This window comes from Cyphellophora attinorum (assembly GCF_001299255.1).
Source record: "Cyphellophora attinorum strain CBS 131958 chromosome Unknown Contig17, whole genome shotgun sequence".
Classification (NCBI taxonomy): domain Eukaryota; kingdom Fungi; phylum Ascomycota; class Eurotiomycetes; order Chaetothyriales; family Cyphellophoraceae; genus Cyphellophora; species Cyphellophora attinorum.
Genome location: NW_017253245.1, coordinates 614,976 through 638,626, shown reverse-complemented (window position 1 = coordinate 638,626; position 23,651 = coordinate 614,976). Strand labels below are relative to the sequence as shown.

At 54.6% G+C, this 23,651-nt stretch overlaps 15 protein-coding genes across 15 annotated transcripts; 7 read left to right on the top strand and 8 right to left on the bottom strand.

The window, feature by feature from the left end:
- Positions 1-23: 23 nt before the first annotated feature.
- On the bottom strand, positions 24-566 carry AB675_5961 (Ceramide very long chain fatty acid hydroxylase SCS7; the record flags this gene model as incomplete). Its single annotated transcript, XM_018146214.1, has 1 exon — positions 24-566. A coding segment is annotated over one exon (543 nt), but the record flags the coding sequence as incomplete, so codon positions are not given.
- A 488-nt stretch (positions 567-1,054) lies between these two features.
- AB675_5960 (uncharacterized protein) lies at positions 1,055-1,936 on the bottom strand (the record flags this gene model as incomplete). The annotated part of the gene is made up of 1 exon (XM_018146213.1): positions 1,055-1,936. One exon carries the CDS (start codon positions 1,934-1,936, stop codon positions 1,055-1,057), a length of 882 nt encoding a protein of 293 aa, XP_017998858.1.
- Positions 1,937-2,335: 399 nt separating this feature from the next.
- AB675_5959 (uncharacterized protein) lies at positions 2,336-2,854 on the top strand (the record flags this gene model as incomplete). The annotated part of the gene is made up of 1 exon (XM_018146211.1): positions 2,336-2,854. One exon carries the CDS (start codon positions 2,336-2,338, stop codon positions 2,852-2,854), a length of 519 nt encoding a protein of 172 aa, XP_017998821.1.
- A 359-nt stretch (positions 2,855-3,213) lies between these two features.
- On the top strand, positions 3,214-5,063 carry AB675_5958 (uncharacterized protein; the record flags this gene model as incomplete). Its single annotated transcript, XM_018146210.1, has 2 exons — positions 3,214-3,595; positions 3,643-5,063. 2 exons carry the CDS (start codon positions 3,214-3,216, stop codon positions 5,061-5,063), a joined length of 1,803 nt encoding a protein of 600 aa, XP_017998673.1.
- Positions 5,064-5,476: 413 nt separating this feature from the next.
- Positions 5,477-6,486, top strand: AB675_5957 (uncharacterized protein; the record flags this gene model as incomplete). Its single annotated transcript, XM_018146209.1, has 2 exons — positions 5,477-5,553; positions 5,694-6,486. The coding sequence occupies 2 exons, from the start codon at positions 5,477-5,479 to the stop codon at positions 6,484-6,486; spliced, it is 870 nt and encodes a 289-aa protein (XP_017998793.1).
- Positions 6,487-6,995: 509 nt separating this feature from the next.
- Positions 6,996-7,835, bottom strand: AB675_5956 (uncharacterized protein; the record flags this gene model as incomplete). Its single annotated transcript, XM_018146208.1, has 1 exon — positions 6,996-7,835. One exon carries the CDS (start codon positions 7,833-7,835, stop codon positions 6,996-6,998), a length of 840 nt encoding a protein of 279 aa, XP_017998763.1.
- Positions 7,836-8,625: 790 nt separating this feature from the next.
- AB675_5955 (ATP synthase F(0) complex subunit C2, mitochondrial) lies at positions 8,626-9,249 on the bottom strand (the record flags this gene model as incomplete). The annotated part of the gene is made up of 3 exons (XM_018146207.1): positions 8,626-8,723; positions 8,812-9,093; positions 9,168-9,249. The coding sequence occupies 3 exons, from the start codon at positions 9,247-9,249 to the stop codon at positions 8,626-8,628; spliced, it is 462 nt and encodes a 153-aa protein (XP_017998738.1).
- Positions 9,250-9,956: 707 nt separating this feature from the next.
- AB675_5954 (Actin-related protein 2/3 complex subunit 5) lies at positions 9,957-10,370 on the top strand (the record flags this gene model as incomplete). The annotated part of the gene is made up of 1 exon (XM_018146206.1): positions 9,957-10,370. One exon carries the CDS (start codon positions 9,957-9,959, stop codon positions 10,368-10,370), a length of 414 nt encoding a protein of 137 aa, XP_017998705.1.
- Positions 10,371-10,750: 380 nt separating this feature from the next.
- Positions 10,751-12,525, bottom strand: AB675_5953 (Dynactin subunit 4; the record flags this gene model as incomplete). Its single annotated transcript, XM_018146205.1, has 2 exons — positions 10,751-11,059; positions 11,269-12,525. The coding sequence occupies 2 exons, from the start codon at positions 12,523-12,525 to the stop codon at positions 10,751-10,753; spliced, it is 1,566 nt and encodes a 521-aa protein (XP_017998670.1).
- A 298-nt stretch (positions 12,526-12,823) lies between these two features.
- AB675_5952 (NADH dehydrogenase [ubiquinone] 1 alpha subcomplex assembly factor 5) lies at positions 12,824-13,897 on the top strand (the record flags this gene model as incomplete). The annotated part of the gene is made up of 1 exon (XM_018146204.1): positions 12,824-13,897. One exon carries the CDS (start codon positions 12,824-12,826, stop codon positions 13,895-13,897), a length of 1,074 nt encoding a protein of 357 aa, XP_017998874.1.
- A 368-nt stretch (positions 13,898-14,265) lies between these two features.
- Positions 14,266-14,955, bottom strand: AB675_5951 (40S ribosomal protein S7; the record flags this gene model as incomplete). Its single annotated transcript, XM_018146203.1, has 2 exons — positions 14,266-14,715; positions 14,794-14,955. The coding sequence occupies 2 exons, from the start codon at positions 14,953-14,955 to the stop codon at positions 14,266-14,268; spliced, it is 612 nt and encodes a 203-aa protein (XP_017998853.1).
- Positions 14,956-15,677: 722 nt separating this feature from the next.
- AB675_5950 (Zinc-type alcohol dehydrogenase-like protein) lies at positions 15,678-16,772 on the top strand (the record flags this gene model as incomplete). The annotated part of the gene is made up of 4 exons (XM_018146202.1): positions 15,678-15,738; positions 15,807-15,844; positions 15,890-16,174; positions 16,245-16,772. 4 exons carry the CDS (start codon positions 15,678-15,680, stop codon positions 16,770-16,772), a joined length of 912 nt encoding a protein of 303 aa, XP_017998819.1.
- Positions 16,773-17,290: 518 nt separating this feature from the next.
- AB675_5949 (uncharacterized protein) lies at positions 17,291-18,611 on the top strand (the record flags this gene model as incomplete). The annotated part of the gene is made up of 3 exons (XM_018146200.1): positions 17,291-17,381; positions 17,466-17,605; positions 18,048-18,611. 3 exons carry the CDS (start codon positions 17,291-17,293, stop codon positions 18,609-18,611), a joined length of 795 nt encoding a protein of 264 aa, XP_017998656.1.
- A 150-nt stretch (positions 18,612-18,761) lies between these two features.
- AB675_5948 (uncharacterized protein) lies at positions 18,762-20,049 on the bottom strand (the record flags this gene model as incomplete). The annotated part of the gene is made up of 3 exons (XM_018146199.1): positions 18,762-19,599; positions 19,688-19,723; positions 19,808-20,049. The coding sequence occupies 3 exons, from the start codon at positions 20,047-20,049 to the stop codon at positions 18,762-18,764; spliced, it is 1,116 nt and encodes a 371-aa protein (XP_017998773.1).
- A 749-nt stretch (positions 20,050-20,798) lies between these two features.
- Positions 20,799-23,240, bottom strand: AB675_5947 (ATP-binding cassette sub-family D member 2; the record flags this gene model as incomplete). Its single annotated transcript, XM_018146198.1, has 1 exon — positions 20,799-23,240. One exon carries the CDS (start codon positions 23,238-23,240, stop codon positions 20,799-20,801), a length of 2,442 nt encoding a protein of 813 aa, XP_017998784.1.
- Between the last annotated feature and the right edge of the window lie 411 nt (positions 23,241-23,651).

Here is a 23,651-nt window from a genome sequence, read left to right as displayed (position 1 = left end):
TTGTAGTGGCGTGGCCGGTGGACTTGTTCGAGGTAGAACTCTTTGCTGAATTTGCTGCGGACCATTTGCATGAAGAGGGGTTTGTTGAGGTCGAGGAATTTGTGTTGGGTGTAGTCGGTAGTGGCGTCGGTGTCTTTGGAGAGGTCTTCGGCGGAGGAGAGGCCGGTTGAGGCGTAGACGGGTCGGGTGGGGAGGGTGGTGGTATCGACGCCTTCCGCGCGGAGAGTGTTGGCGCCGTTGGCTGTGGGTGGGAGGGGGACGACTGATGATGGGGAGGTGGATTTGGTTGCGGCGTTGAGGACGGGCTCGGTCGCTGTGAAGCCGACGAGGCAGTCGTCGAGGATCTCGTAGGCGGCTTCCGTGTGGGCGTGTGATATCTCGTCCTTCATGATCTCTTGGACATCCTTGCCGGCGTACTCGAGGATCAATTCGCCGCCGCCTGGGTGATCCTCGATGAAGGAGGTCACATCGTATACATGTTCGCCTATTGTCACATAACACGAGTCTTTTGTATTGTGTGAGCGGACTTCGTCTAGGGGAATCGTAGGGAGGGTGCGCGACGGCATCGTGACGGTTGCTGTCGTCGACATTCAAAGGAGCGGCAGTTGTTAAGGTCTAGGAAGAATCGGTCGCTTTTCGCAGGGTACTGGGAGACAAAGTACAATCTTCAGATCAGGCGGAGTCGGAATAATATTTCAGGCTCAGTCATTCACGATCGTCACACCACGAGCAACGAGCAATTAAACGTATTTCGTAAGATGATCCAGCAAATCTTCCAGAGCAAATCCGCCCGCAGCCGAGACGTGAAGTCAGGAGGCGACTCCGGAAATCTGATGCGCGTCTACACCTGTGGTCTTTGTCACCGACCGTATCACTGTGGCAGCGTTTCTATACGGACAGCATCACATCTCTTCTATCTCTCTACGCTACTATTGCATCATGCCTTGGATGTCGAGGTCGAGGTCGCAACGCTGTGGTGGCGATCGCGAGTAGCTTTGACCGTTGGGAACGCCATCCTGCTGCCGAATGACTATGATGTGTTTTCCAATTACATCTAGGGCGCGATCTGGCCCAGCTGATAGACTGTTGGTGCTGAGGGACTACCCGGCCTTTGTGGCTCCCATGGAATATCATCCCGAAAGCTGCCCATGAGTACATTCAACGGCGTTACCTCATCCACCTCGTTGACGCTGTTCTTCTCCCTTCTCATACAACACCTAAAGCACGGTGGCGCCAGCATAGTCATGGCCTGCACCACAAACAGCCAAACAGCAGTCATGTCGGTGTCCGATGCTATCGAATTCCTCCTGATAGTCAGCTCCGTCCACATGATGAGCGGCCAGATCGCCATCAATGTACCAACGCTGCCACCTATAACAACCTGGTATCGATACCACCACGGTGGCACCTTGTCTTGTGTTGTCATTGCAGTACCAAAAGCCAGATTGAAAGCCGCCGCAGCCGTAAAGATCAACATGATGGTATCGACGATCTGAATCCAGCAGAACCATCCATGCCAGCCCTTCCCGAATGTTTTCCACCCCCAGAACCAGAACTGATACACACCATAGCCTTCTGTCTGAGATGTCGACCAAGATGTCCATGCAACGACGTTGTTCAGGATCATAACGCCAACCGTGCCATAGCCAAGGAGGTAAGCTGAGAGTGCGTTGCCCGAGCTGACGCCTCCCAGGTACGTGATTGTGAAGCAGAAATTGAACTCGGATACCAGCAGCGACCAAGCATGGAGTTGCTTGTGCCGTGCCGCCGAATACCATTGGAGTTGGGTATACCAATTGTAGACAAGAAAGCCGATATTGCTGGGACAGTTCGAACCCAATCCTGCGACAAATTGAGCGGGTGATAGTAGCATGCTGATGTACAGAACGATGCGGTTGGTTGCACTGAAGCCTTGGACGATCTGTACGCTTGACATGATTGCGGACAACGTAAAGTATCTGGTGCTCAGGGGGCCTTGGAATGATCGACAGATGGATTACGTGCTATTATATGTATTTTCGAATGGAACTCTGAACAGTCAGTCGCCCATGGTGAAGCTCGAGCCTTTTGGAGGGGGCATCCTCGTACTCGTGTCGCAGAACCGTCTGCTTCAAAGAGGCATGGTGCGGGCTAATTCGCAACCGGCTATACCTAGGCTTGCTGTTTACTTGGTTGGGAGACCTTGTGGCTGCATGTGGCCATTGACATAGCCGCCCTCGCCTATGCTTTATCTTACACTTAGCTCGACTGCGACTTCATCCTCCTGTCAGTACACGGTTAGACATCGCCATCAACAAAAGAATCATCTCTGGCCACATCAACCCAGACTTCGAAAATGGAAAGCCCTGTCTATACAACAACGGACGGCACGACATTAACTGTGCCAAACTGCATTCGCAAACCCGTCGACACATTACAGTGCTACTGCATCAAGCCAGACAATCCAACAGCATGGCAAACGATCCACTACAACTTCATCTGGACAGTGGACCGCTTCCTCTGGTTATTGGGCAGTGCCACGATGTGGTATCTGGTATACCATTACGTGGTGAAGGACGTTTACCATAAGCTCGAAGCGAAGAAGCGCGCGGACATTCAAAGGGAAGCGGAAAGGATGGTGAGAGAGAAGGAAGCAGCCAAGGCGGAGGACGACTTGGTCGAGAGAGCCCTTGAGAGAATCAGGCGTGCTCGGGCCCTTGGCAAGAGCGATGTCCAGCTGACCCAAGCGGAGATTGATGCTTTGGAACGAGTAGATCGTGGTCTGAATCCTCCACGATTGCCATCGATGCCTCTTGCTGCTTCAAATCCGCGAGCTCATCCCAGAAGCAAGAGGGCCGCGGCCGTCGACCAATAGTCGAGGCAAAGATAATGGAACTCGAGGCTGCCAGTGCTTTTAGTTGCTTACCTATGCGAATGCGTCGCACATAGGGGACAGGAATAATCGATGGAGGTGGAGAGGTCAATTGACGAGAGGCGAAGCGAAAAGTGGTGCGATGGATGTGACAAGCCTTCTCAATACCACTGCCATGGCAACGAGGCAAACGTCACGTCTTCCTCAGTCACCTTTCATGAACTGCTCAGCAACGGTTGCCGCGCAGATGATCAACCTCGCGACAACTTCTCGCCACTTTCGCGGTCTACCAACTCAGCATACCACCCACTATCCCACACTTCTCTCGCAGGTGCGCCCGTCGGTATGCCGGTTTTCGCATCATGACCAGCAATCCATACGAGTTGGCGCCTGGCCACGTTCTATTCAAGCCGAAGAACAAGTCTCGGTACTGCACGGTCGCTACTCTGAAAGACAATGAGGGCGGCTTCAGTGAAGACGATGTACGCGACTTCATTCAATTCAGTCATCAAGGTCTGTTCAAAAAGCTCAAAGGACTGCCTATTCCGTCCGATCACGTCGAAGAGCCTGCAGATCTTGGCTATGCTCATCTTACCGCTGCCGAATCCGTTCTCACCATGAGCGCGTCCATGCAGCTCCCCGATGGTCGCCCCCGTCGTGGGCAGCAAACACCAAAGACAAAGGTCTACCTTGATCGCACTCTCGAGTCGCAGCACAAGCGCCATATCGAGTCTTTTGTTCTAAGTAAGTAGGATTCTGAAGGTCTTCCCTACATCGCTAACATCAAGTAGGCGGGCAGCTGATCCTTCTTCGCAAGGTACGCAAGCCTGGAACGCTCATCATATGCTCTGCGCCAAGCTGTCAGCATGCCGTAGGAGCTGGATCATTCTACATCAGCCTGACCGGCCTGGACCAGCAAGAAATCCACTATGGTCTGGAATGCCTAGAGATCCTGTTCACGGATAAGCCGACCACGATGGGCCGAGCCAAGAGAGTCTTCAACCACTTCGCTCTGGACGGCGTTCTCGACGATGACGTGTTTATGCCGCACAATCTCCCATCCAACTCACTCGAAAGCCGTATGCTTCGTCAGGAGAAGTTGGACGAGATCCAAGATGTCATCAAGGAAGACCTGCAACACGAGCTTTCACGATCAATGGCCGCCGACTACACCATCGACAACGACAGCCTTCTGCTGCAACGTCCTGCAAACCTCGAACCTCTCCGCGCACGCTACAAGAAGCAAGGCTTGACTGGATACGATCAACATCTCGCTGCACGTGGCGGCAAGGCGTCTCAGGATCAAGACCATCAATCAAGTGCAGATGTTCCGCCAACAGCAGGCACCTTTCCTGTCGATGACGGACTGGATCTCATCTGCTATTGCCGAGAGCCAGTAGGCGATGAATACGTCGTACAGTGCTGTCACGAGCTCTGTCTCATTGGGCGTTTCCACATCAAGTGCTGCAATGAGGAGGACTTCGATATATACACTGGGGACTTCTATTGCGAGTTCTGTGCCAACCTCGCCTGTTCAAATCCAGAAGACGAGAGCACTGGTGAGCTACTTGCTGGAGCTACGTCAGATGCTCTGGCGATCGAAGCTACGGAGATGTTGCCAGTCAACGACCATTACCTCGCAGAAGGCGTCCCTGAAGTCAGCGAAGAACAACTCGAAACACCTTCCGATGAGTCGCCTCGCACTCCATCAACTCCTCGTACCCCTAATCAGCAACTGAGCGTCGATGTGAGCCACCTGTCGTCGCCATATTCTGGCTCGCCCACCCGATTCGTCACCATCAACTCTCGTCCAGTTCGACAAGATGGATCACCCACACGTACAGGCCTGGACGGTATCTTCGAGGATAAGCCCAAAGTCATCGGTGCACTGGAGTCCACTGCCAATAATAACGGCTCTTCTCCGATCACATTCATGGATTTCGCCCCGTTCATTACCTACGAAGCAATGCCAAGTTCGACCGGGCTGCACGAGAACGAGATCATGAGACTCGAGGGCTGGCGCTATTGTATGCCGAGGAGCAAGCTCCTGTCGAGGCTGCCCCACGACATGTTCATCAATGTTCTCAATGCCGCCTACGCGCCGAGAACTGATATCAAGATCGCTGCAGAACAGTGGATCAACACGATGGTGCACTTTGGTGGCAGAAAGCGAGTCGTCTTCGACAAGCTCAGCAAATGGCTCAAGTACTAGGCTGCTATTCTACATGGTCATGAATCATTATTGTTTCAGAAAGACTATTCAAGGATTCTGGGAGCACTTCAAGTCACGAGATCCTCGATAGCATTTGAACATTCCAGGGGCGTCTGATCCAGACGAGCTCGACATAGAGAGTCGTTCTATGGGACCCTCTCCGACCGAGGTGAATGAAAGAGAAATCAAATCCAGCTTTGTCGTTCAGTGACTTCCCTACTCCACGTGTGATTTGTAGATCATTTTTGCTTGACAGCGTGTTGCCTCGTTGCCTTACAGCGAACATATATGAGGCGGCCTCCATTGCTCTTCGCTTCCATCGTGTCATGACGGAGTCTTTCGCATTCACCCAGCTACTCGTCAGGCTTGGATGCCATACACCACATGGCGACATCTCGTAACGTCCCGCGGCCATGGCCACTAACGTAGACTTCGTGCTCGGCAGCAACCTTCTGAAGCAAGAGCAGGCGCGGAACACTTCCAAGCCGAAGTGGTTATTCGGAGTCAAAGCTATCGATGCTCACCTCAAGAACGTGCTACGGGGCGAACAGCTAAATGGACTCGTGCAGGTCACGGACGAAGGAACATCGACTCCGCTATCAGTACATATCATCGCCAACCATCTCTCAGCGCCACCTCCTTCTTGAGATCTGTCGCGACTAATGTCGACCCAATTCCTTCCGTCTTCGTGATAGCTCCACCAACAACACAAACGACCCTCGCAATTGCCACCCACCTCGAAGCTAAAGTCGCCTCCACACCAACCGCCACCCGACCGGACTCCATCGCCCTCCTCTCGCAAATCCAGCTCCTACAGTATCTCTCCCTCAGCGGCCTGGCCGAGAGCATCGGTGACGTGTCCGCGGCCCGTTTCGAGCGCAGCTCTTCATCCCGTCCACCAGCTGCCGCAACCATATCACCACCACCACCAGGAATCCTCCTCATCCAAGGCCTATCCCCAACCCTGACAGAAGCAGCACGCCGCCACGGCGCAACCCACACAGCCGCCATCGCCTCAAACCTGCTGCACTCACTCACACACCTCAGCCGCACATATTCCAACCTGCTCGTGCTGGTTGAGCTGGATGCCGAAGTCCAGAAACCCTCTGCCGCCATCAACACTCACGCTGCTCAAGCAGCGCTAGACTCAGCATTCACCTCTCCCAGAGGCGAAATTCTGCTCCTCGGCCCCGCACCCACGCCTTCAATGGCATTTGGAGGAAGCACGGCCTCAGTGAGCGCCATCCTAGAGCAGAGCATGGACACTCTCATCGCGGTGCACGACGGGTTCGGGCGGACGAGGGAGCATGACCGACAGGAGAAGAAGAAGGGTGGGCCGGATCGGGGCAAGAGCTTGATCATTGAGGTGGTCAAAGATCGTGCGGGTGGAGAGGTGGCGAGGTGGTGTGTATGGGTGCAGTGAGGCTGACTCTCCTTGCGACGAGGCCTGAAGAGTCGATTGCAGTCACTTCGCGATTGGGATCAAAGCGTGGTGCTCTTCCCGTGGGATGACGAGAGCCTTTAGACACAGTCGAGACCGTCGAGAACAGAACATCGCCCCGCCTGGCAGCGGGAGATGCTGACATGGCATGGCATGCGACGGGGAAAGGTTGGTTCTGGGAGGAGAAATATTCAAGAAGTCGAGGGCATGGCACCTACTTATACCTGTTCAACACAGCACAGCCCCGAGGATAACCCGCAGGCATCACTTCACGACTCAGAGATGAAATATTCACTGTAATTTGCATGACTCCAGGGACAGTCACTGGTCAGTGCTTGTGGGCATTTACTTGGAAAGGCAGATTAATAGCAAAATTCACCGTTTAGGACGAACCACGGACGACGTCACTACCATTTCAGCGATTCTTCAGCTTCCTCTGAGTACGATCGATCTGGGCCGCTGATGTTGTAGCCACGTAGCGCGTAAATGACTCATAGTTCATGGTCCAGTCCAGCGATCGGCTCCAGTAAGCCTCGGAAGGTTACTCTGGTGATCTTCCAATTCGTCTGTGCAAGGCTCTCTTCGTCTTTGGGATCCGCCGCTGTCGGCTTCACCGTTGCTGACGAGTTCGTCTCGTTCAGCACCACCGCGTCGCCGTCCTCTCCCTGCATAGTAGTCGTTTGCCGCACAGAGTCAGAAGTGTTGTCGTCTGCCCCTTGTCCCTCGACCTCATCACCATCTCGCTCCACAGCTAAAGTCCAACGCATCCCCCATCCCCCCAGAACCCGTATCTCATACACAGCAACGCCCGAATGGAGGAGCATAACATTTCGCCAAACCGCTTCCGCCAGCACCTTGTCGAGAACCTTCTCAGCAGTAGCCGTCTTCTCGTCATTCGAGCCAGTGGGGAGTGGCCAGTAGGGATGTGGTGCATCGCCTTCCTTCCGCTTGCTTAGTCGATAGCTTTGCGCTGCACCGTCGGGCCTGCTAGCACCGAGCACTGATGCTGATCCTGATGATCCGTCGTTGCCATCGTCGGCTCCTGGACCTACACCATCAGCATTGTCGTATCCTAGCATGCTCCTTATCGTCCTTGCTTTGTCGAGGTCTTGGAGAGCCTGCCGCCGCTCAAAATGCTTGCAAAGCGCAACAGCGCCGCTGCTCATCCGCGTCTTGGGCCGCGGTGAGTTGTTGAATGCTACACGAAGTTGGGAGTCTGGCGGCGGCAGGAGGAAGATGGTGCCCTTGGTGCGGAGCAGACCGGCGCTCCTGTAGAGCGTCTCAGCCTGAGACGGGCTGGTAGACCACGGGAGGCGGAGCGAGGGATACATGCTGACGGAAATGGAGAGTCTTGAGGGGGATGGTCGCCTGGGTCGCCAGTGGAGGGCAGGGCGAACGAGTCTGTAATCAGGTGGTACCGATGTTCAGAGTGGACTTTGATGCTTTAGCGCCTTGCGCAAGGCATCTCTGAGGCAGACTGCTCGAAGGCAGCCAGAGTCGTTCCTTCATGTGTGCGAAGTACACGTTTGTCGAAAGTCTTCAAGTGAAGCGAAACACGAAAATTTGTTCAAGCTCTTCACAATGGAACGCGGTGCCTCTGGAGCCGAGCGCCGAGGTCGAGGGCCGGGCACATGAGTAAGGCGACAAGGACACGATTCAGACTACACCGACATACGATCAGGCTACAGTGACGAAGATCGAGACTCTACGCCAAGCTGAGATAAAGGCGGAAATTGAGCACGTGGATAACGCCCTCTTGTTACGGAGTCTACTCGCGGCGAGTGTTGGCTTAAGTAGATATATTCAAATTACAGGCTGAGCTTCAATCCCTCGCAGACAGCAGCAGCATCACAGAGAAGATGATCGATCCGATTCTGATTAGAAGCTCGACAGAGATGCCTTCTCGGGACTCGGGCTGACTTTCTGACGATACGGGACCTCATCTCAAGATCTATGATGGCATGCCTTCTCGTTGCCAGAGTGACTTTTGCGAGTAGTGGACAGAGCAAAGTGGTTTTATCGCTGATGAGTAATGGCGGTTGGGTGATCGAATCGCTTGCATCGATGAATGGTCGACTTTCCTTCCCACCACCACAAACTTCAGGTCGATGTTGACGACATCTAGTAGGCGTAGAGGATCAAGAAAGCAACCATCAACGCGAAAAGACCGGTGGCCTCAGCGAAGGCGAAACCCAGAATGGCGTACGAGAAGAGTTGACCTGGTAAAGAAAGTCCCATGTTAGCACGAGCCATGTCTTGGCGAAGGAGGGGCTTGGCAATCTCTAAAATTGAGATCTCGAAACTCACCTCGGAGAGCAGGGTTGCGGGCGACACCGGTGATGAGGGAGCCAAAGACGGAACCGATACCGATACCAGCACCGGCAAGACCAACGGTGGCAGAGCCAGCACCAACACACTTGGCAAGGACGACGATAGCAGCAGTGGTGCTCTCAGCAACGACACCGCGGGTCTGCATGGCGTTGCGGACGATGTTGGAGGTGAGGTTGGTGCGGGCGGCGTTGGAGATCAGACCGTGGCGCATGGTGGTAGGCTGGCGGGTAGAGCGGATGATTGAGCTCTGGATGGGGGCTACATTTGAAAGAGTTGTGAGCATCGAATCGTGATATCGGAGCTGTAGATGTGAGGTTCTTTCGGAAGCTTACCCTGAGAGGTGGACATGAAACGGGTTGGCTGCTTGAAGGCCATGCGGGCGGCAATGCCCATTCCCTTGTTGGCGAACGACATCTTGCAGGCGGATGCTAAGGAGCGGAGATGAGTGTGGGATGGGATTTGATGCAAGATGTTCGAAGACGAGTTGATGGAAAGGTAGCTGTTAAGTCGATGAAGGATGAAAACACAGGAGAGAAGCTGGGAGCTCCGACAGAGCTTTCGCACTAGTCCTAAAAGATTCGAGAGATGAGGCTTGGCGAGAAGGGTCTAACGATGGCTTCGTCGGTCTTTCGTTTCACTCTACACTCTACGACTCAATCCAGTGCCAGAAAATTATGGTAGCAGGCACTTGCCGTTGTAGGGTTTAGAGAGATAGTATCGTAGTGATCTCAACGCCCTCGAAGCTCGAGCTTGGAAAGCGCTGAAGGCCGGCACCGACAGTCCCGGAAATTGTTGGAAGACATCCGAGCGATTCCAGCCGGAGGTAGTTCTCATTAAACCCTGGTGCAAAGTACTACGCAGCCTCGAGGCAGTTGCGTTCGTGTACAGGCAATGCAACGAAAGGGCGATCGGTCAACACGGACAACCCATAAACTTCCAGCCCAACACACTGTCCTCTGCACACCCGTACTGAGAGTGGCCGCCTCCAAAGCCACGTCGTAGTAGATCTTAAAAGACACAATCTGTGCCCCGCGACCGACGACGCCACCCACCTCACATCTCACATTCACCCCACCTGACACTCTCGACTGGTGCACATTGTTCACGGCCACCCGCCCAACATGGCCAACATAAACTGGCGAACCATCAACATAGACGCCTATGACCCAGAATCATCCACAAACTTCGACCTCCAGACGGTCCTCCCCTCGACTCTTCCTTCGCCCTCCACATCCGCCGAATCCGCCCAAATAGCCACTCAAGTCCGCCAGTTGTTACGAGCCGGCGACTCCCTCGGTGCCCTGCAATCCGCCCTCGAGACCGCGCCGCTTGCCGGCGATGAGCAAGCGAAACAAGTGCACACTACGACAGTACTCGAAGTGCTCCAGGGAATCAGGCAAAGCGAAGTCAGCAAGATCCTGAACGAGATGTTGGGCCAGCCTGGCGGCGCAGCTCTGGGGGATACGTTGATGAAGTACTTGTATAAGGGAATGAGACAAGTAGTGGTGGTGGCGGTGGGAGCAAACAGGGGATGAGTCCGCAGGGAACGGGTAGCGGTGGGTTCAGTCAGATTCAGAGCAGGAATTTTGGGGAAGGGGGAGGGGGCCAGGTGATGAGCGTGCTGCTGAGTTGGCATGAGAAGTTGACGGAGGTGGTGGGATTGGGGGGAATTGTGAGGGTTATGAGTGATCGGAGGACGGTTTGATCAGCAATGATGGATGGATCGATCCACAGGAACAACACGTTTGGGAAGGTCGCCTTCGCTGGCAGACAGAGTCGTTGAAGCACTGAAGCTCTGAGAACAGGCGTGATAAGAAGCGTCGAGCGCTCGCTGCATACTGATAGACAGTACAGTGCTGGGGTATCTTAAAAGTCAGACAAACACGGACATAGTTAGAAAGTAGCCTCCTGTGCCTCACTGCGCCTGCTGTTCTTCAGCCGCAGCAGTAGCAGCAACAGCAGCGGCGGCCACCCTCCCAACCCCCAGTACCATCCAGTAACTCAACTCCCTCCTCCCATCATCCACGTCCCCCACCTCCTCCAACGCCTTCTCACTACTCTTCTTCATCTTTCCCCCCTCCCCTTCCTCCTCACCAACCCTCCACTCCAGCCTGACCCGAATCGGCACCTCAATCACATCCTCATCCTCGTCCAACTCTCTCTCCAACCCCAACAAACTCGTCGCCGGCAACACCTCGATCACCACACTCGCCCAATTCCGCCCCTGATCATACAGCGTCCGGCAATCTGCTCGCCTCCGCCACCACCGCGAGCGCCTGAGCCTATAATGCTTTGATTCAATGGGTGGTTTCCGCCAGAGGCGAGTGCATCATCCCAAACATCTCCACTCTTCCCAATCTCAAACTGCGGACACAGGATCGTAACCTTATGCGCATGCCTCCCCGGCGTCAAAGCCGGACAGCCCAAACTAACCTTGATGTTCTCGAACTGTGGATTCTTGAGCGTCAGCACAAACTGCGTTGCTTTCCCGGGCTGCAGCACAACATCCCCGCCGTCCGGAGTCGTGGAGGGACGCAAACCGCCTGATACAGGCAGGGGCTTGAGGATAGCGAAGGGAATGTAGTTGAGCGCGATGAGCTTGATGCGGTAGCGCGTCGACGTGGGTTTGAACTCGGGCTTGACGAGGATGTGCTTGCAGGTGGCGCAGCGTTTGGAGCGTTTGGTGCGCAGGAGGGTGGGCATCGGGCGGAGGGAGGCGGTTGTGGGAGCTGGCTGGGGGGCGCCGAGATAGGAGGGGTGTTGGAACAGGCGTTGAGTGGTCGAGGTTGTGTCGGAGTATGAGGTCGGTGGTGGAGCTGGGTTGGGGTGGGAGGGGATGAGGAGGCCCTCGACTGGAGTGAGGGCTTCTCGCATGACAGTCGGTTTTGAACGGGATTTCTTGAGACCGGAGGATCCGAGGTTGGAGTAGAGATTCATGATTCGTGTGAGGGAGGAGGGCGAGGAGTAGGCTAGGTCGAGTGCTGATGCTGGCAGGCCGCTGTCACCACTGGAGACGGCTGTGATTTGGTCCTTGTAGAATGTTCGTAGCGCTTTGAAGCGTGCTGTGTCGTCCATTTCTGCTGTAGGTGCTGCTTCATCCTTTGCTGCGTGTTCGCCGGCTGGGGACAATGGATCCTTGGCCAAAGACGACGACCTCGAAGCCTCACCCGTCTCCGACGTCTTCAAAGGCTGCCTCACCCCTCCCCCATTAGCAATCCGATCCAACTGCCCCCTCAAATTCGTCGGCTTCTCAAATTGAATCCCAATCTCCAGGCTCGTCCACATACAATAATTACAATTCAGAATAAACGGTCCATCCCTTACATTCCCCACACTCGCCGTAATCAACTGCGAAGTACAAATCGGACAATTGAAACAATTCCTCGCGCACCGATTCCCCTCAGACTTGACCATCGAACTCGGCGTCTCGAAGAGACACGAGGGGCAGTACCAGCAGATGATCTCCTCGGTCACGCAGCGTGGACATTTGATGTCTTGGCATTCTTCGCAGTAGAGGAGGTGTTCTGGTGGGAAGAGGGAGAATGCTGAGCGGCGGTGGGATGGTTGGAAGGTTGTTTCCTCGTCGTCTGAGGAGGTCTCTGGGTCTGGATTGGGGGCTTCGCGTTTCCATGCTGGACGTTGGTTGTCGGAGCAGGGGCATGAGATGTATGTGTAGGGGAAGTTGTTCATGGTGGTGCATAGTCCGTGGCGCTGTGACGTATCAGGGAGATATGGTAGCCATTGTGATGTGATCGAGTCCTTCACGTTGGCTGGAAGTGCTGTACGCTCCCGTGGAAATCTGGCAACGGAGTGGGAGGTTCATGGGTAGGACTCTGGGGAAATATATCTGCGGAGAACATTTCCGCATCAAAAGTTCCGTCGACATCATCACATGGAGAGGACTCTGTGGTACAGTATGACTTCTATCTTTTCCCATGTCGAGATCATTAGGGCCAGACATTGACTTGTCCTGACCTTACCACTCGCCATGCGACCACAGACTCTCCGGCCATGGCTGCACATCTCAGCACTACGTAGGATATCTACACCCATCCGCCGCACCTACGCCGTCCAAGCACCAGGCGCACCCACCCTGCAAGTCTTCAACGACACAGTCAAATACCTACAAAAAGAGCGCGCAGCCCTCAATGTTGACGAGTCTCGTGCCTCAAGCTACCTCAAAGACGAAGTCGCCCGCCGCCTGGTCGACCGCCTCCTCGACATCGACCGCTCGTTCCCCCAAGTCCTCGACCTGGGCGCCAACAGCTGCCACATCGCCCGCGCACTCTCCGAACCACCACTCCCTACAGAAGAAGACGCCTCTGCTCCCACAAAACCAAAAGTCCCCCTCTCTCAACGGATTCACCACCTAACCTGCGCCGAGACGTCGCTGGCTACGCTCCACCGCGACGATGACTTGCCAGAACCCGCAGTCGCACTCACGAAAACACTCTTGCCTTCTCTAGAACACCTCCCCTACGCCCCCAACACCTTCGACGCGGTCCTCTCCTCTTTGTCTTTGCACTGGATCAACGACCTCCCCAGCACCCTCGCCTCCATCAACAACATCCTCAAACCCGACAGTCCCTTCATCGCCGCCATGTTCGGCGGCGACACCCTCTACGAACTCCGCTCGTCCTTACAACTCGCAGACCTCGAGCGTCGGGGCGGCGTCACCCCACACATATCGCCCTTAGCGGACGTGCGGGATATCGGCGGACTACTCAACCGCGCGGGGTTCAAGCTGTTGACGGTGGATGTAGACGACATCGTGGTGGAGTATCCGGATACGTTCGCGCTGATGGCGGATGTGCAGGCTATGGGGGAGGGCAATGCGGTTCTCAGAAATGGAACGCTAAGCAGAGAAGTACTGCTGGCGAATGAGGCAATATACAGGGAGTTGCATGTAGGTGAGGATGGGGATAAGGGGAGAATACCGGCGACGTTTAGAGTGATTTATATGATTGGGTGGAAGGAGGGGGAGGGCCAGCAGAAGCCGTTGGCGAGGGGGAGTGGGCAGGTTAATATCAAGGATGTGCTTGGGGGAGGGGAATTTTCGTAGTATTGTCAACGGTAGTTCAAGGAGATAGTCATGCCTCGGGGCGTTCTGGCCGCCACTGGGTTTCAATGCATAGGCATGGGAGGTTTTGTGTGTCTTAGGAAATTGTGAATTCGGTATGCTTTCTGGTTCTATCGGGCTATTGATGAAGGATGTCTCATCTTTCAGCCGACAGATAGCTTTCTTGAGATTTGCGGAACAGTCGATCGAAGCATCTCGAGACCGAGGTCAAGTGGCTTTGATCCTCAGACCCGTCGTCAATGCCAACGCAACCTTTCCTGCAAAAGCAGCCCCACAGCACATCGACTCAGCAGTCGACTCTGCCTGCAGTGTTCCATGACTTCCTCTCGCATGCAAGGGTTCCAACACCTTTAGTACTCAGCACCACCACTAACGGGGAACTCGAACCCAGTAACCCGCCCGGTCAACTTCCGATACACCTCCGCATACGTATCGAGCCGGTAATCCACGCCACCACGCTCCTTCTCATCCAACACGACCTTCAGCACCTTGCTTCCATCCTCCTTGGTGCGAGTGCGCTTGCCCACAATCTCAACCGGGTAGACGACATCAGCCAGGATCGCATCGTGCACGGCGGTGAGTGTACGGGATCGAGGACGCTTCTGCTTCTGGGAGGTGCGGCTGCGATTTGAGCGCTTGGGGCGGGGGAGAATGCGGCGCGAGGCGAGGATCAGGACATGGCGGTCGGAGAACTTCTTCTCGAGTTCGCGGGTGAGGCGTTGTTGGATCTTGTGGAAGCCCGGGAGGAGAGGGACCGGGACGAAGATGACGATCGCATGCTTGTTGTGGCCGACGTCGAGCTGCAGGAATGTCTTGTTAGCCTTCTCTTCATAGCCTCAAACTCTACAGAAATGTAGTTCGATTGAGCAGCTTCTTACCTCGCGAGCAGACACAATCTGCAGCGGTCGCAGAGCAGCCTTGAGATCTGGAATGTTTTGCTCGAGGTCGTAGAGAGCGCCGGCGATGTTCTGCTCCAGCTCGGAGGGGTGGGCCCGCGATGGGCTGTTGGCCGCAATCTTGTTGAGAGCGGGTTGAGACATGGTTGCAATCGACAACAATTGGGGGGTGTCAGGTTGCGAAATGTCTCGTAGAAAGGAGTGCAGATTGTGGTCGTGGTGCAGATGCGGTCTACGAATCCGCAGTGAAATCTGCTGCCAAGCCTGAGGTGTGCGATTTACCCGCCAAGATTTAGCTCGGGCTGTCCCGTCGTATCTCGCCAGAGCTGCTACATTAGGTCACTATCTCGACTCGCGGTTTCGCCGGATCAAACTTGCCGATCCACTTGAGGATTGGAAATCCAAACACTCAAGGTTTGTGGTTGTCACCGGCACATGTCACTGATATGGCACAGACCCGCCTGATGGCTATGAAGCAGGCCTCGTTGACCTCGTCACACATGCTACGAATTCGATGGCTTTGTCAAGAAGGTCTGCTTGTTCACTTATGTCACCGAGGCCGGGCAGTCTAGAGTCGGCACCAAGCTTGCTGTCCCGCGGCACCATTGTCAGCGTGAACGGCCACGATGGAGGAAAGTTGCCAAACTTGCCTCTCTTGGGTTCTGCAAACTCCGGAAACTGCTATCGAGACTGACTCGCAACTGCCGTTCATTTTTCCTCGCAGCCGGAAGACTAACGGCGGGCGATTGCGTTATGACATCAGGACTGCCACTATATAAAGATGCCGTTGACGAACACTATTTGAGCCGCCACGGAGGGTACTGATCGATCTGACACAGAATTAGCCCCACCTTTACACAGCAAACATGTCGACTCCGAAAACAACGAGGCAGTGGGTCGTGAAAGATACTAAGAACGGCTTCGACGGTCTGCAGTTGCAAGACACGTCGACATCCCACAACTTGGCGACAACGATGTACTCGTTAAAATACAAGCCGCGTCTCTGAATTATCGGGACCTGATTATACCTAAGGTATGTTTCATACGGACGTCAACTCATGAAGCTGATGACTGCTAGGGGCAATATCCATTCCCAACCGCTACACCCGTAGTTCCCTGCTCAGACGGCGCCGGCAAGGTCGTGGCTGTTGGCCCAAAGGTCTCTGAATTTAAGGAGGGCGATGTTGTTGCGACGCTGTTCAATCAGAAGCATCAGGCTGGGCCGGTCAAGCCAGCAGGTATCGCATCAGGGTTGGGAGGCGCTCTTGACGGTGCGCTCCGAGAGTATGGTGTATTTCCGGAGACTGGTCTCGTCCGTGCACCTTCCAACACGACGGCGAATGAAGCATCGACTCTCGTGTGCGTATCTGACGGCATGGAACGGTCTCTACGGCCTTAAGCCATTGCGACCTGGCGATTGGGTGCTCACACAGGGTACTGGCGGTGTGTCACTTGCAGCGATCCAGTTCGCTCGCGCCGCTGGCGCGAATGTCATCGCGACGAGCTCGTCAGAAGAAAAGCTCGAGTTCCTGAAGAAGCTCGGTGCGAACCACGTCATCAACTACAAGACGGACCAGAATTGGGGAGAGACGGCCAAGAAGCTCACAACAGGCGGCCTCGGCGTCGACCATGTGATCGAGGTTGGTGGACCAGGCACAATGAAGCAGTCCATGCTCGCTATCAAGCTTGAGGGGACTATTACGGTCATCGGTTTTCTGGGCGGAGCGACCGCGGAGAACACACCTTCGACGCTCGATGCTCTTACTCATCTATGCACGGTTCGGGGTATCATCGTTGGCTCGAGGCAGCAGTTCGAGGACATGGTTCGTGCGATCGAAGCCTCTGATATTCATCCGGTGGTGGACAAGAAGGTGTTTCCGTTCGAGAAGGCAGTCGATGCGTACCAGTATCAGTGGGACCAGAAACATGTGGGCAAAGTCGTCATCGAGGTCGGTACTTGAATCGGAGATGATTGGTGGAAGAAAGGTGCTGCGGCCTGTTCGCAAGACATGCTCGAAGCGTGTGTGTATCTGTTTATAGCTTGATCAGACTGTACGCATTTGCCAAAAGTACCTGTGACCTAACTTAGGACTTCAAGACGATTTCATCTTCGTGATCATCAATCATACTCTTTGCGGAAGTTTGACTACTTCGGACACTCATGAACTGCTGACAAAAGAAGCGTATTGAATTGGAGGTAGCGACCTCGGCCAGTGTGGAGGTGGAGATTCGAGCGACATATATACTTCCCATCCATCCTCTCACGATGGGACGCCCTTGAGATGATCAAATCGCACTTGGCCAGTACTTTCTTGATCCCCAAGTGAACCGCCCCGCGCACTTCACAATAGACTGAGATGACTATATGCTAAGGACAGCCCGTCTGGTACTCACTTCTACCTCTCGACCACTCATCATACACGCAGATACACTCCATCGACCATTCAGAGCAACCCGACATCACAACCGATCCACCAAGATGTCTACCGAGAGCAAAGAAGACGTCGTCGTTCTCTACGACATTCCCTCCCGAGAGCCCTGCAGTGCTTGGTCGTTGAACCCATGGAAGAGTAATTCGTCCTATCTTCCTATTCCCGAACAGCAATCCATTCATGTCCGGCGAATCGCTAACGGTTTCCCCTCCGATTGATCAGCGCGCCTTGTTCTCAACTACAAGAACATCCCCTACCGCACCGAATGGGTCGAGTATCCAGACCTAGCTCCAACGCTTTCGAAGCTGGTTCCCAAGCGAGAGAGTGCGACGCATTCTACTGAGGAGTTCACGAGCCCTACTGTGAGTTCTAGCCCTACTTCCACAGCATACTAGCTTCTATGATTCGAGACAAAGGAAAAAGTGACTCGTGCTTCGAGTCTGCTTCACCAGCTAGTGGGAAGGAGAAGTCTCAGCAACTCTACGAGTGAGTTTCAAGGGAATCTTCGAAGATCGTGAGCTCGGGAGCCCAAGCTGCCTACCAACACACCACTCATGTGCGGCGCAATACAATACAATGCCCACTCCGGCTCGCCCTCCCCTATTCGTCTGCGGCGCCAATCCCAGCCTTACGGCCTCCAGCCTGATGCTGGCTTCGCTCGCGAGGGCCACCGTCTCCCCCCACCCACCCTGAAGTCGTTGATGCATTAGAAAACCGACCATCCCAGACAACCAGCCAGCCAGGCTCATTCCCCAAGTCAAAGTGCTCCTCCCCGAGATCATCACTGATCACACCTCTACACAGATCACGCTTCCCGACGGCACAGCAATAATGGACTCCCTCGCCATCGCCAAAGCCCTCGAACAGCTCCAACCCAAACCGTCCCTTCAACTCGACTCGCCTCTACTCGACAAAGTCACCACTCTGATCTTTCAGATCCGCACAGCCCTTGTCCCAATCTTCATGCCCCTCGTCCATAAACTCCTCCTTCCAGAACGCTCCGCAGAGTATTTCCGCCGCACGCGCGAACAGCGCACCGGCCGCACGCTGGAGGAAATCTACAACGACCCCGAAACCGGTGGGGCTAAAGCCTGGGAAAAGGGGGAGAAGGACGGCTTGAGAGAGCTTGGCGAGCTTTATAAGCGAGCAAAGAAGGAGAATGGTGGACCATTCTTGGAAGGAAAGGAGCCTGGGTTCGCGGATTTTGTGGTCGCGGGACAGATGAGGATGTTTGAGCGACTTGGTCACCTCGAGGACTATATTAAGGGGAGTGGGAAGGAGGTGGGGGAGATGTATGAGCGTGTCGGCCGTGGTTGGAAAGGGATGATCATTGAATTGATTGAGCTCTGTCTTTGCGCTGAGCTTTGACAAGGGGCCTCGGACCAGGAGTCAACGCTCAAAATTGCATCAGTCATTCTGGAGGCCCTCCTTTTGAGATCATCGAAATGCCTGTCAGCCGACTGGCGCTAGCTGACCCAACCTGTCTCCTCTTTCCCCCTCCAGAGTCGCTTACTATGTTCAGCTAATCTGCAAATCATAGTCATAGCAGAATGGACCCTCAGTCGTGTCCAAGAGGTCTCCAACCTGAATACTTCCATCCTCGTTTGGCTCCAGATATCCCCAGTCAGGTAACGAACTGTCCAATGTCACGAGATCCGATGGCGGCACGTTCCCCGCCGTCATCGTCCCACTAGTCCCATCCGCTTGGTCAGGATTATTCCTCTGCCACGAATCCCACACTAGATCCACAAAAGTATGCATCGGAAACCAGATTGGATTTTGCACACTCACAAAGATCGAACTCATCTGCCCCTGGGCACCGCCGACTTCGAAGTGCGCTCCGCTGTGGATGCCCAACGAGCCACCACCAAAGACGCCGTTGAGCGCGGTCTCGAATGCCGCTGCGTCTGTCGCGTGGGTGGCTGCAACGATGGAGGAGGCATTGGTGTATGTGCTTGCGATGAACGTGTTCAGATCGCGCTTGAGGCAATTGGGTTGGTACGCGTAGGCGTCTGCTGGCAGAGTGCCGTTGGCTAGGTATGGGTTTGGGATGTTCTTCATGGGGACAGTGAGGTTGGCGAAAGGACCTGTGGTGACGCAGCCGCCGCCAGTGCCTTTGGGGAGGGTGAAGTTCGGGCCTAGGACGATAGGGCCGGAGTCGAGGTATTGGCCGTCGCCGGACATGGAGAAGGCGGAGCCGTCGAAGGTGGTTGCGCTGGAGACGTTGCTGGAGGAGGCGCCAAAGTTCCAGTATGGGAAGCGGCCTCTGTAGTTGCAGAGGGAGCGTAGGTCGGATTCGAAGAGGTGGAGGAAGTAGCGGTGCCAGGTGAGGAAGAAGCCGCTGTTGTGGATGTATCTGTTGGCAGGGTCAGTGGCAGCTTCTTGAATGCTGGAGGATAGGTGTGTCATTGTAGTAGATGGAGTCATTGCTGAAGGGGACTTACTGGGATCTATCGACGTGGACCACGGCGTAATCGAAGCTTGAAGCAGGTCAGTTTTCATTCAGAACAAGTCCGCGATCTCAAGTTATCGACGATCAGGGAGGACCTCGCGGAGGAACTCACTATCGACTAATGGCAACGTCTGCGTACGGCTCAACGCCAACCAGTTGAGACGGCTGCTGCATCATGCACTTGATCGCGTTGGTATAGTCCCGCCGCTCTGCTGGTGGCATGGACATGAAGTTGACTCGGGTTGAGGTCCAGTTGGCGCAGCATTCTGGCCATTGGCGCTTGACATGACGAGGCCTGGCGTCCACAGAGGCTGTGATGGCGAGCAATACACTAATGAGGGTTGGGATGAGCATACTGAGACCTTCTCAAAGATATGAGGCGGGCTCTGCTCGGTGGTTCAACAATTATCGTCGTCGCCGAATCTTATATCACAACATTTGTTGTTGTAGCATCCCAATTTCGCTTTCCCAATCTCCCATTTCAACCAGTCGAGACCACAACATCGCGTGGGCGTCGACAGACGCAAAGGACCACGGCATGTGGTATGCATGCTTCCCCGCCTCGTATTGTGGTCCTGTGCTATGCATGTGCAATCTGTCAAATTCTTTGTCCGTGCAGTCTTGCCTACCGTAAGTAAGGAGTTCCGCTCGACACGACGACGTCGAAGAGAATCCCGACGCGGCGATTGATGGAGTTGGCTTGCTGGATTGATGTTCTCGTGCTTCATACGAGGGGCGAGTCCGATGTGTCGATCCATGTTTGCTGAGCGTCATGGACGCTTGTTGTTGACGTTGAGCACCAGGCGTGGGACTTGCGAAATAGCCTTGCTGTAGTAGTCGAGACTTGAATGTAAATATTGCGATCTACGACACAAGCTTCATGGCCATCCACTGCTCAGGGCCCGCCTGGTGATATGAGTGTTGGTTGCCGGATGAGATTCTGTCACCGACTGGTCCTGTACGACTGTGGAGCTAGCTTAGTGTTTTGTTGTGTCACTGTGAGCCTGATCAGTGATGATGGGAAGATCAAAGACAGTGTACGATGGTGGTGGGCAAGGCGGCCGCTGGCTTGATTGCATGGCGCATGCACTTATGTGCTTACATCATTGCTGAGCTCCTTCCCCGGCGGCCTCTGCATCAGCAGATATCGACGGCAGGTGCTCGCCTCCCTTGAGCATTACCTGCCCAAGCTCCGCATCGATCTCCGCCTTCCGCTTCTTCCACTCCTCGACCTGCGCCAGATTCTCTCGCAGCTGGCTCAACTCCTTCTCCGCATTCATCTTTTCCTCCTCGCTACCTATCTTGACCATGTCCCAATCGTAGCCTTCGTCACCTAGTCCCAGAATAAGGTTGTACGAATGATACTTCCTCAGACTCGCCCGTGTGCTGATAGTGATAAGCGTAATCCCCTTTTCTTTCGCCGTGTCGTACAGCACGCCCTCGACATCCGAGCTCACTGCACTCGTGCCCTCGTCCATGAAAGCATACTTCGGCTCATGGTACAGCAGCCTGGCTATGCCCATCCGCTGCTTCTCGCCGCCGCTGAATACATCCTTCCACTCCTTGCGCGTATCCCAGCCACCTTCTCGGCTGAGCAAGTGGCCCAGCTTGGCGTCTTCAAGAATCTTTTCGAGGTCGATATCGCGCTTGCCGGCCTCGCGCATGTCCATCTCGGTGTGGGGGTAGATGACTTGGTCGCGCAGAGTGCCAATGCTGAGGTATGGTCGTTGAGGGAGAAACATGATGCCGTCTTGGCCATGATTCCGTGATCGACTGACGAGGCCGCGGTAGACGGGCCAGAGGCCAGCGACGATTCGTGCGATGGCCGATTTGCCAACGCCGTTACTGCCTGAGATGAGGAGATGGTTGCCGGAATTTACGACGAACGAGAGCGATTCGATGAGTTCGTCGCCTCCGTATGGATAGATCGCTGGTGCTACGATTGGTACGTCTTCGAGTCGGACGCCATCAAAACCTTTCTGTACGGTGCCTTGGACGTCTGCAAGACTGTAAAGCTCAACTCGACCAGGACTTAGTCTTCGCAAGTTGCTGCCATACGAATTGGCGTGGACTCGATGTAGTGTCGAGATTAGTTGGTAGACTCGCGATGTATAGCCGGCTAGCTCTGATAGATCTTTGATGCTGTACATCATGCGTCCGCCGGCGTCTGCTAACGAGAGCATGAGTCGCTTGTTTGTGATGAACTCTTTCATGTGGCCTCCTGCTTTCGGTGCTGCATCAGAGGTCGTGCTTTCGCCAACACCTGCCCATGCTGGCAGATAGACAGGGATCGAAGTAATGATATAGCCGAATGCGGACCATGAGTACTTGAGGACGAAGTCTTCGAGCATATTGTACCGTACTTTGACATTGTAGATGCCCTCCATCCATGACCTAAGCTCCTTGAACGACTTGTTGAGGTACACCTTTTCAACATCAGCGCCACCGTAGAATGCCACCTCTTCTGCGTTCGCGATCAGCCGTGAGTGCAGGCCACGGAATTCGCCTTCCTTCTTCCCCTCGACCGCCTTTAATTTGCCGAATGGTGGCGAGAGGCGTCGTAATAGTGTTGCGGTCGCGAAGTAGTTGGCCAGAAGCCCGCTAAGTGCCAGTGGCCCCAGTGATCGGTAGAGCTGATAGTTGAAGACGAAAATGTCGACAAGCGGCTTTCCCAAGCTCGAGTACAGACTTGCCGCAGCCTGACAGAAGAGTGTCAGATCCTGTGTGATGAATTGATCGGCACCTTCTATGCCACCGTCCAGATTGTGCAGTTTATAGTAATTCAGATTCGCATTCAAATACAGATCGTGGATGTAGCGAGTCAACCTCGTCCGAAAGGCGATCGAGATCTTCGACTGCAGGAACTTGATCATGGCATTTGTGTACGAAGCCAATGCACCGACCGACAGCCAGCGTAGTATGCCGAGCAGAAAGGATTTTCCTTGTCCGCTGACAAGGTCCCGAACAAGCATGCCGTCTAGTCTTGCCACCACCAAACTGAGATACGTCCGCAGTAACAAGAAGACTCCATGACTGAACAGTAGAGCGGTCTCTTTACACCGAAATCGGGGTATCATGATATTCAGCAGGCTGAGGAACTGATGCAAGAACGCCAGATTCAGCCCTGGCTTCGTTGCTGGTGGCGGGCCGTGGCCGTATGCAGGTGTCGACGCGCCGCTAGCAATCCTAGTCACTCGCGGCGGCGTCAAGAACAGCCGTCGATGTGCATCAAATGTTGTGGGTCTTGTAGGATGTATCACCACCTTCGATGTCGTCGCGCCCTTGGGAACGTATATGATACGTGTGCCATCTTTGCCTCGCAGGCCAGAGTTCTTGCGCACAAGCCGCCGACCCTGGGCCCGGTCCCGCGTTTTGGCTACCCACCAATTGTAGCCGCCGTACGAAGAGGTGATGATCGAAAGGAGGAGCGCGGCGGTCGCGGTAAGACGGACGGAGCGCGGTGTACGGCGGAGCTTGGATCGGAGGAGCTCGCGGTAGTGGGTGACGATGACCATCAACGGGTCCTCTCGCGACTGGGCTGCCATGGCCGCGGAGTACTGAGGATCGGTCACCTCGGTAAAGGCATTGTATGTGACTATGCGGATGGCTCTGGGTACAAGATCAGTGTTGATGGCAGTTTTAGAGGCCGTGAGCTAGGTCTAGGTAATGTTCACGTGGAAGGGAGCAAGATCGAAGTCGTTGTTTGGCATGTGCCAATCATGTGCATACCGGCGTCACCAGACCAAAAAAGCCGAGGCCTCGAATATGCGGGCACATGGACGTCATGCTTGGCGGCTTGTGGGGAGCGCTGCAGGGCGGCTCGGCCTTACTCTCCCTGGGCCCTTCATGATCGTAGCAATTCTGTCAATTCCTGATCTATGAAACGCCACTGCTATGCATCATCTCTGGACCTGTGGGTGAGATATCATTAATGATTTGGAGCGACCTCGTGATAA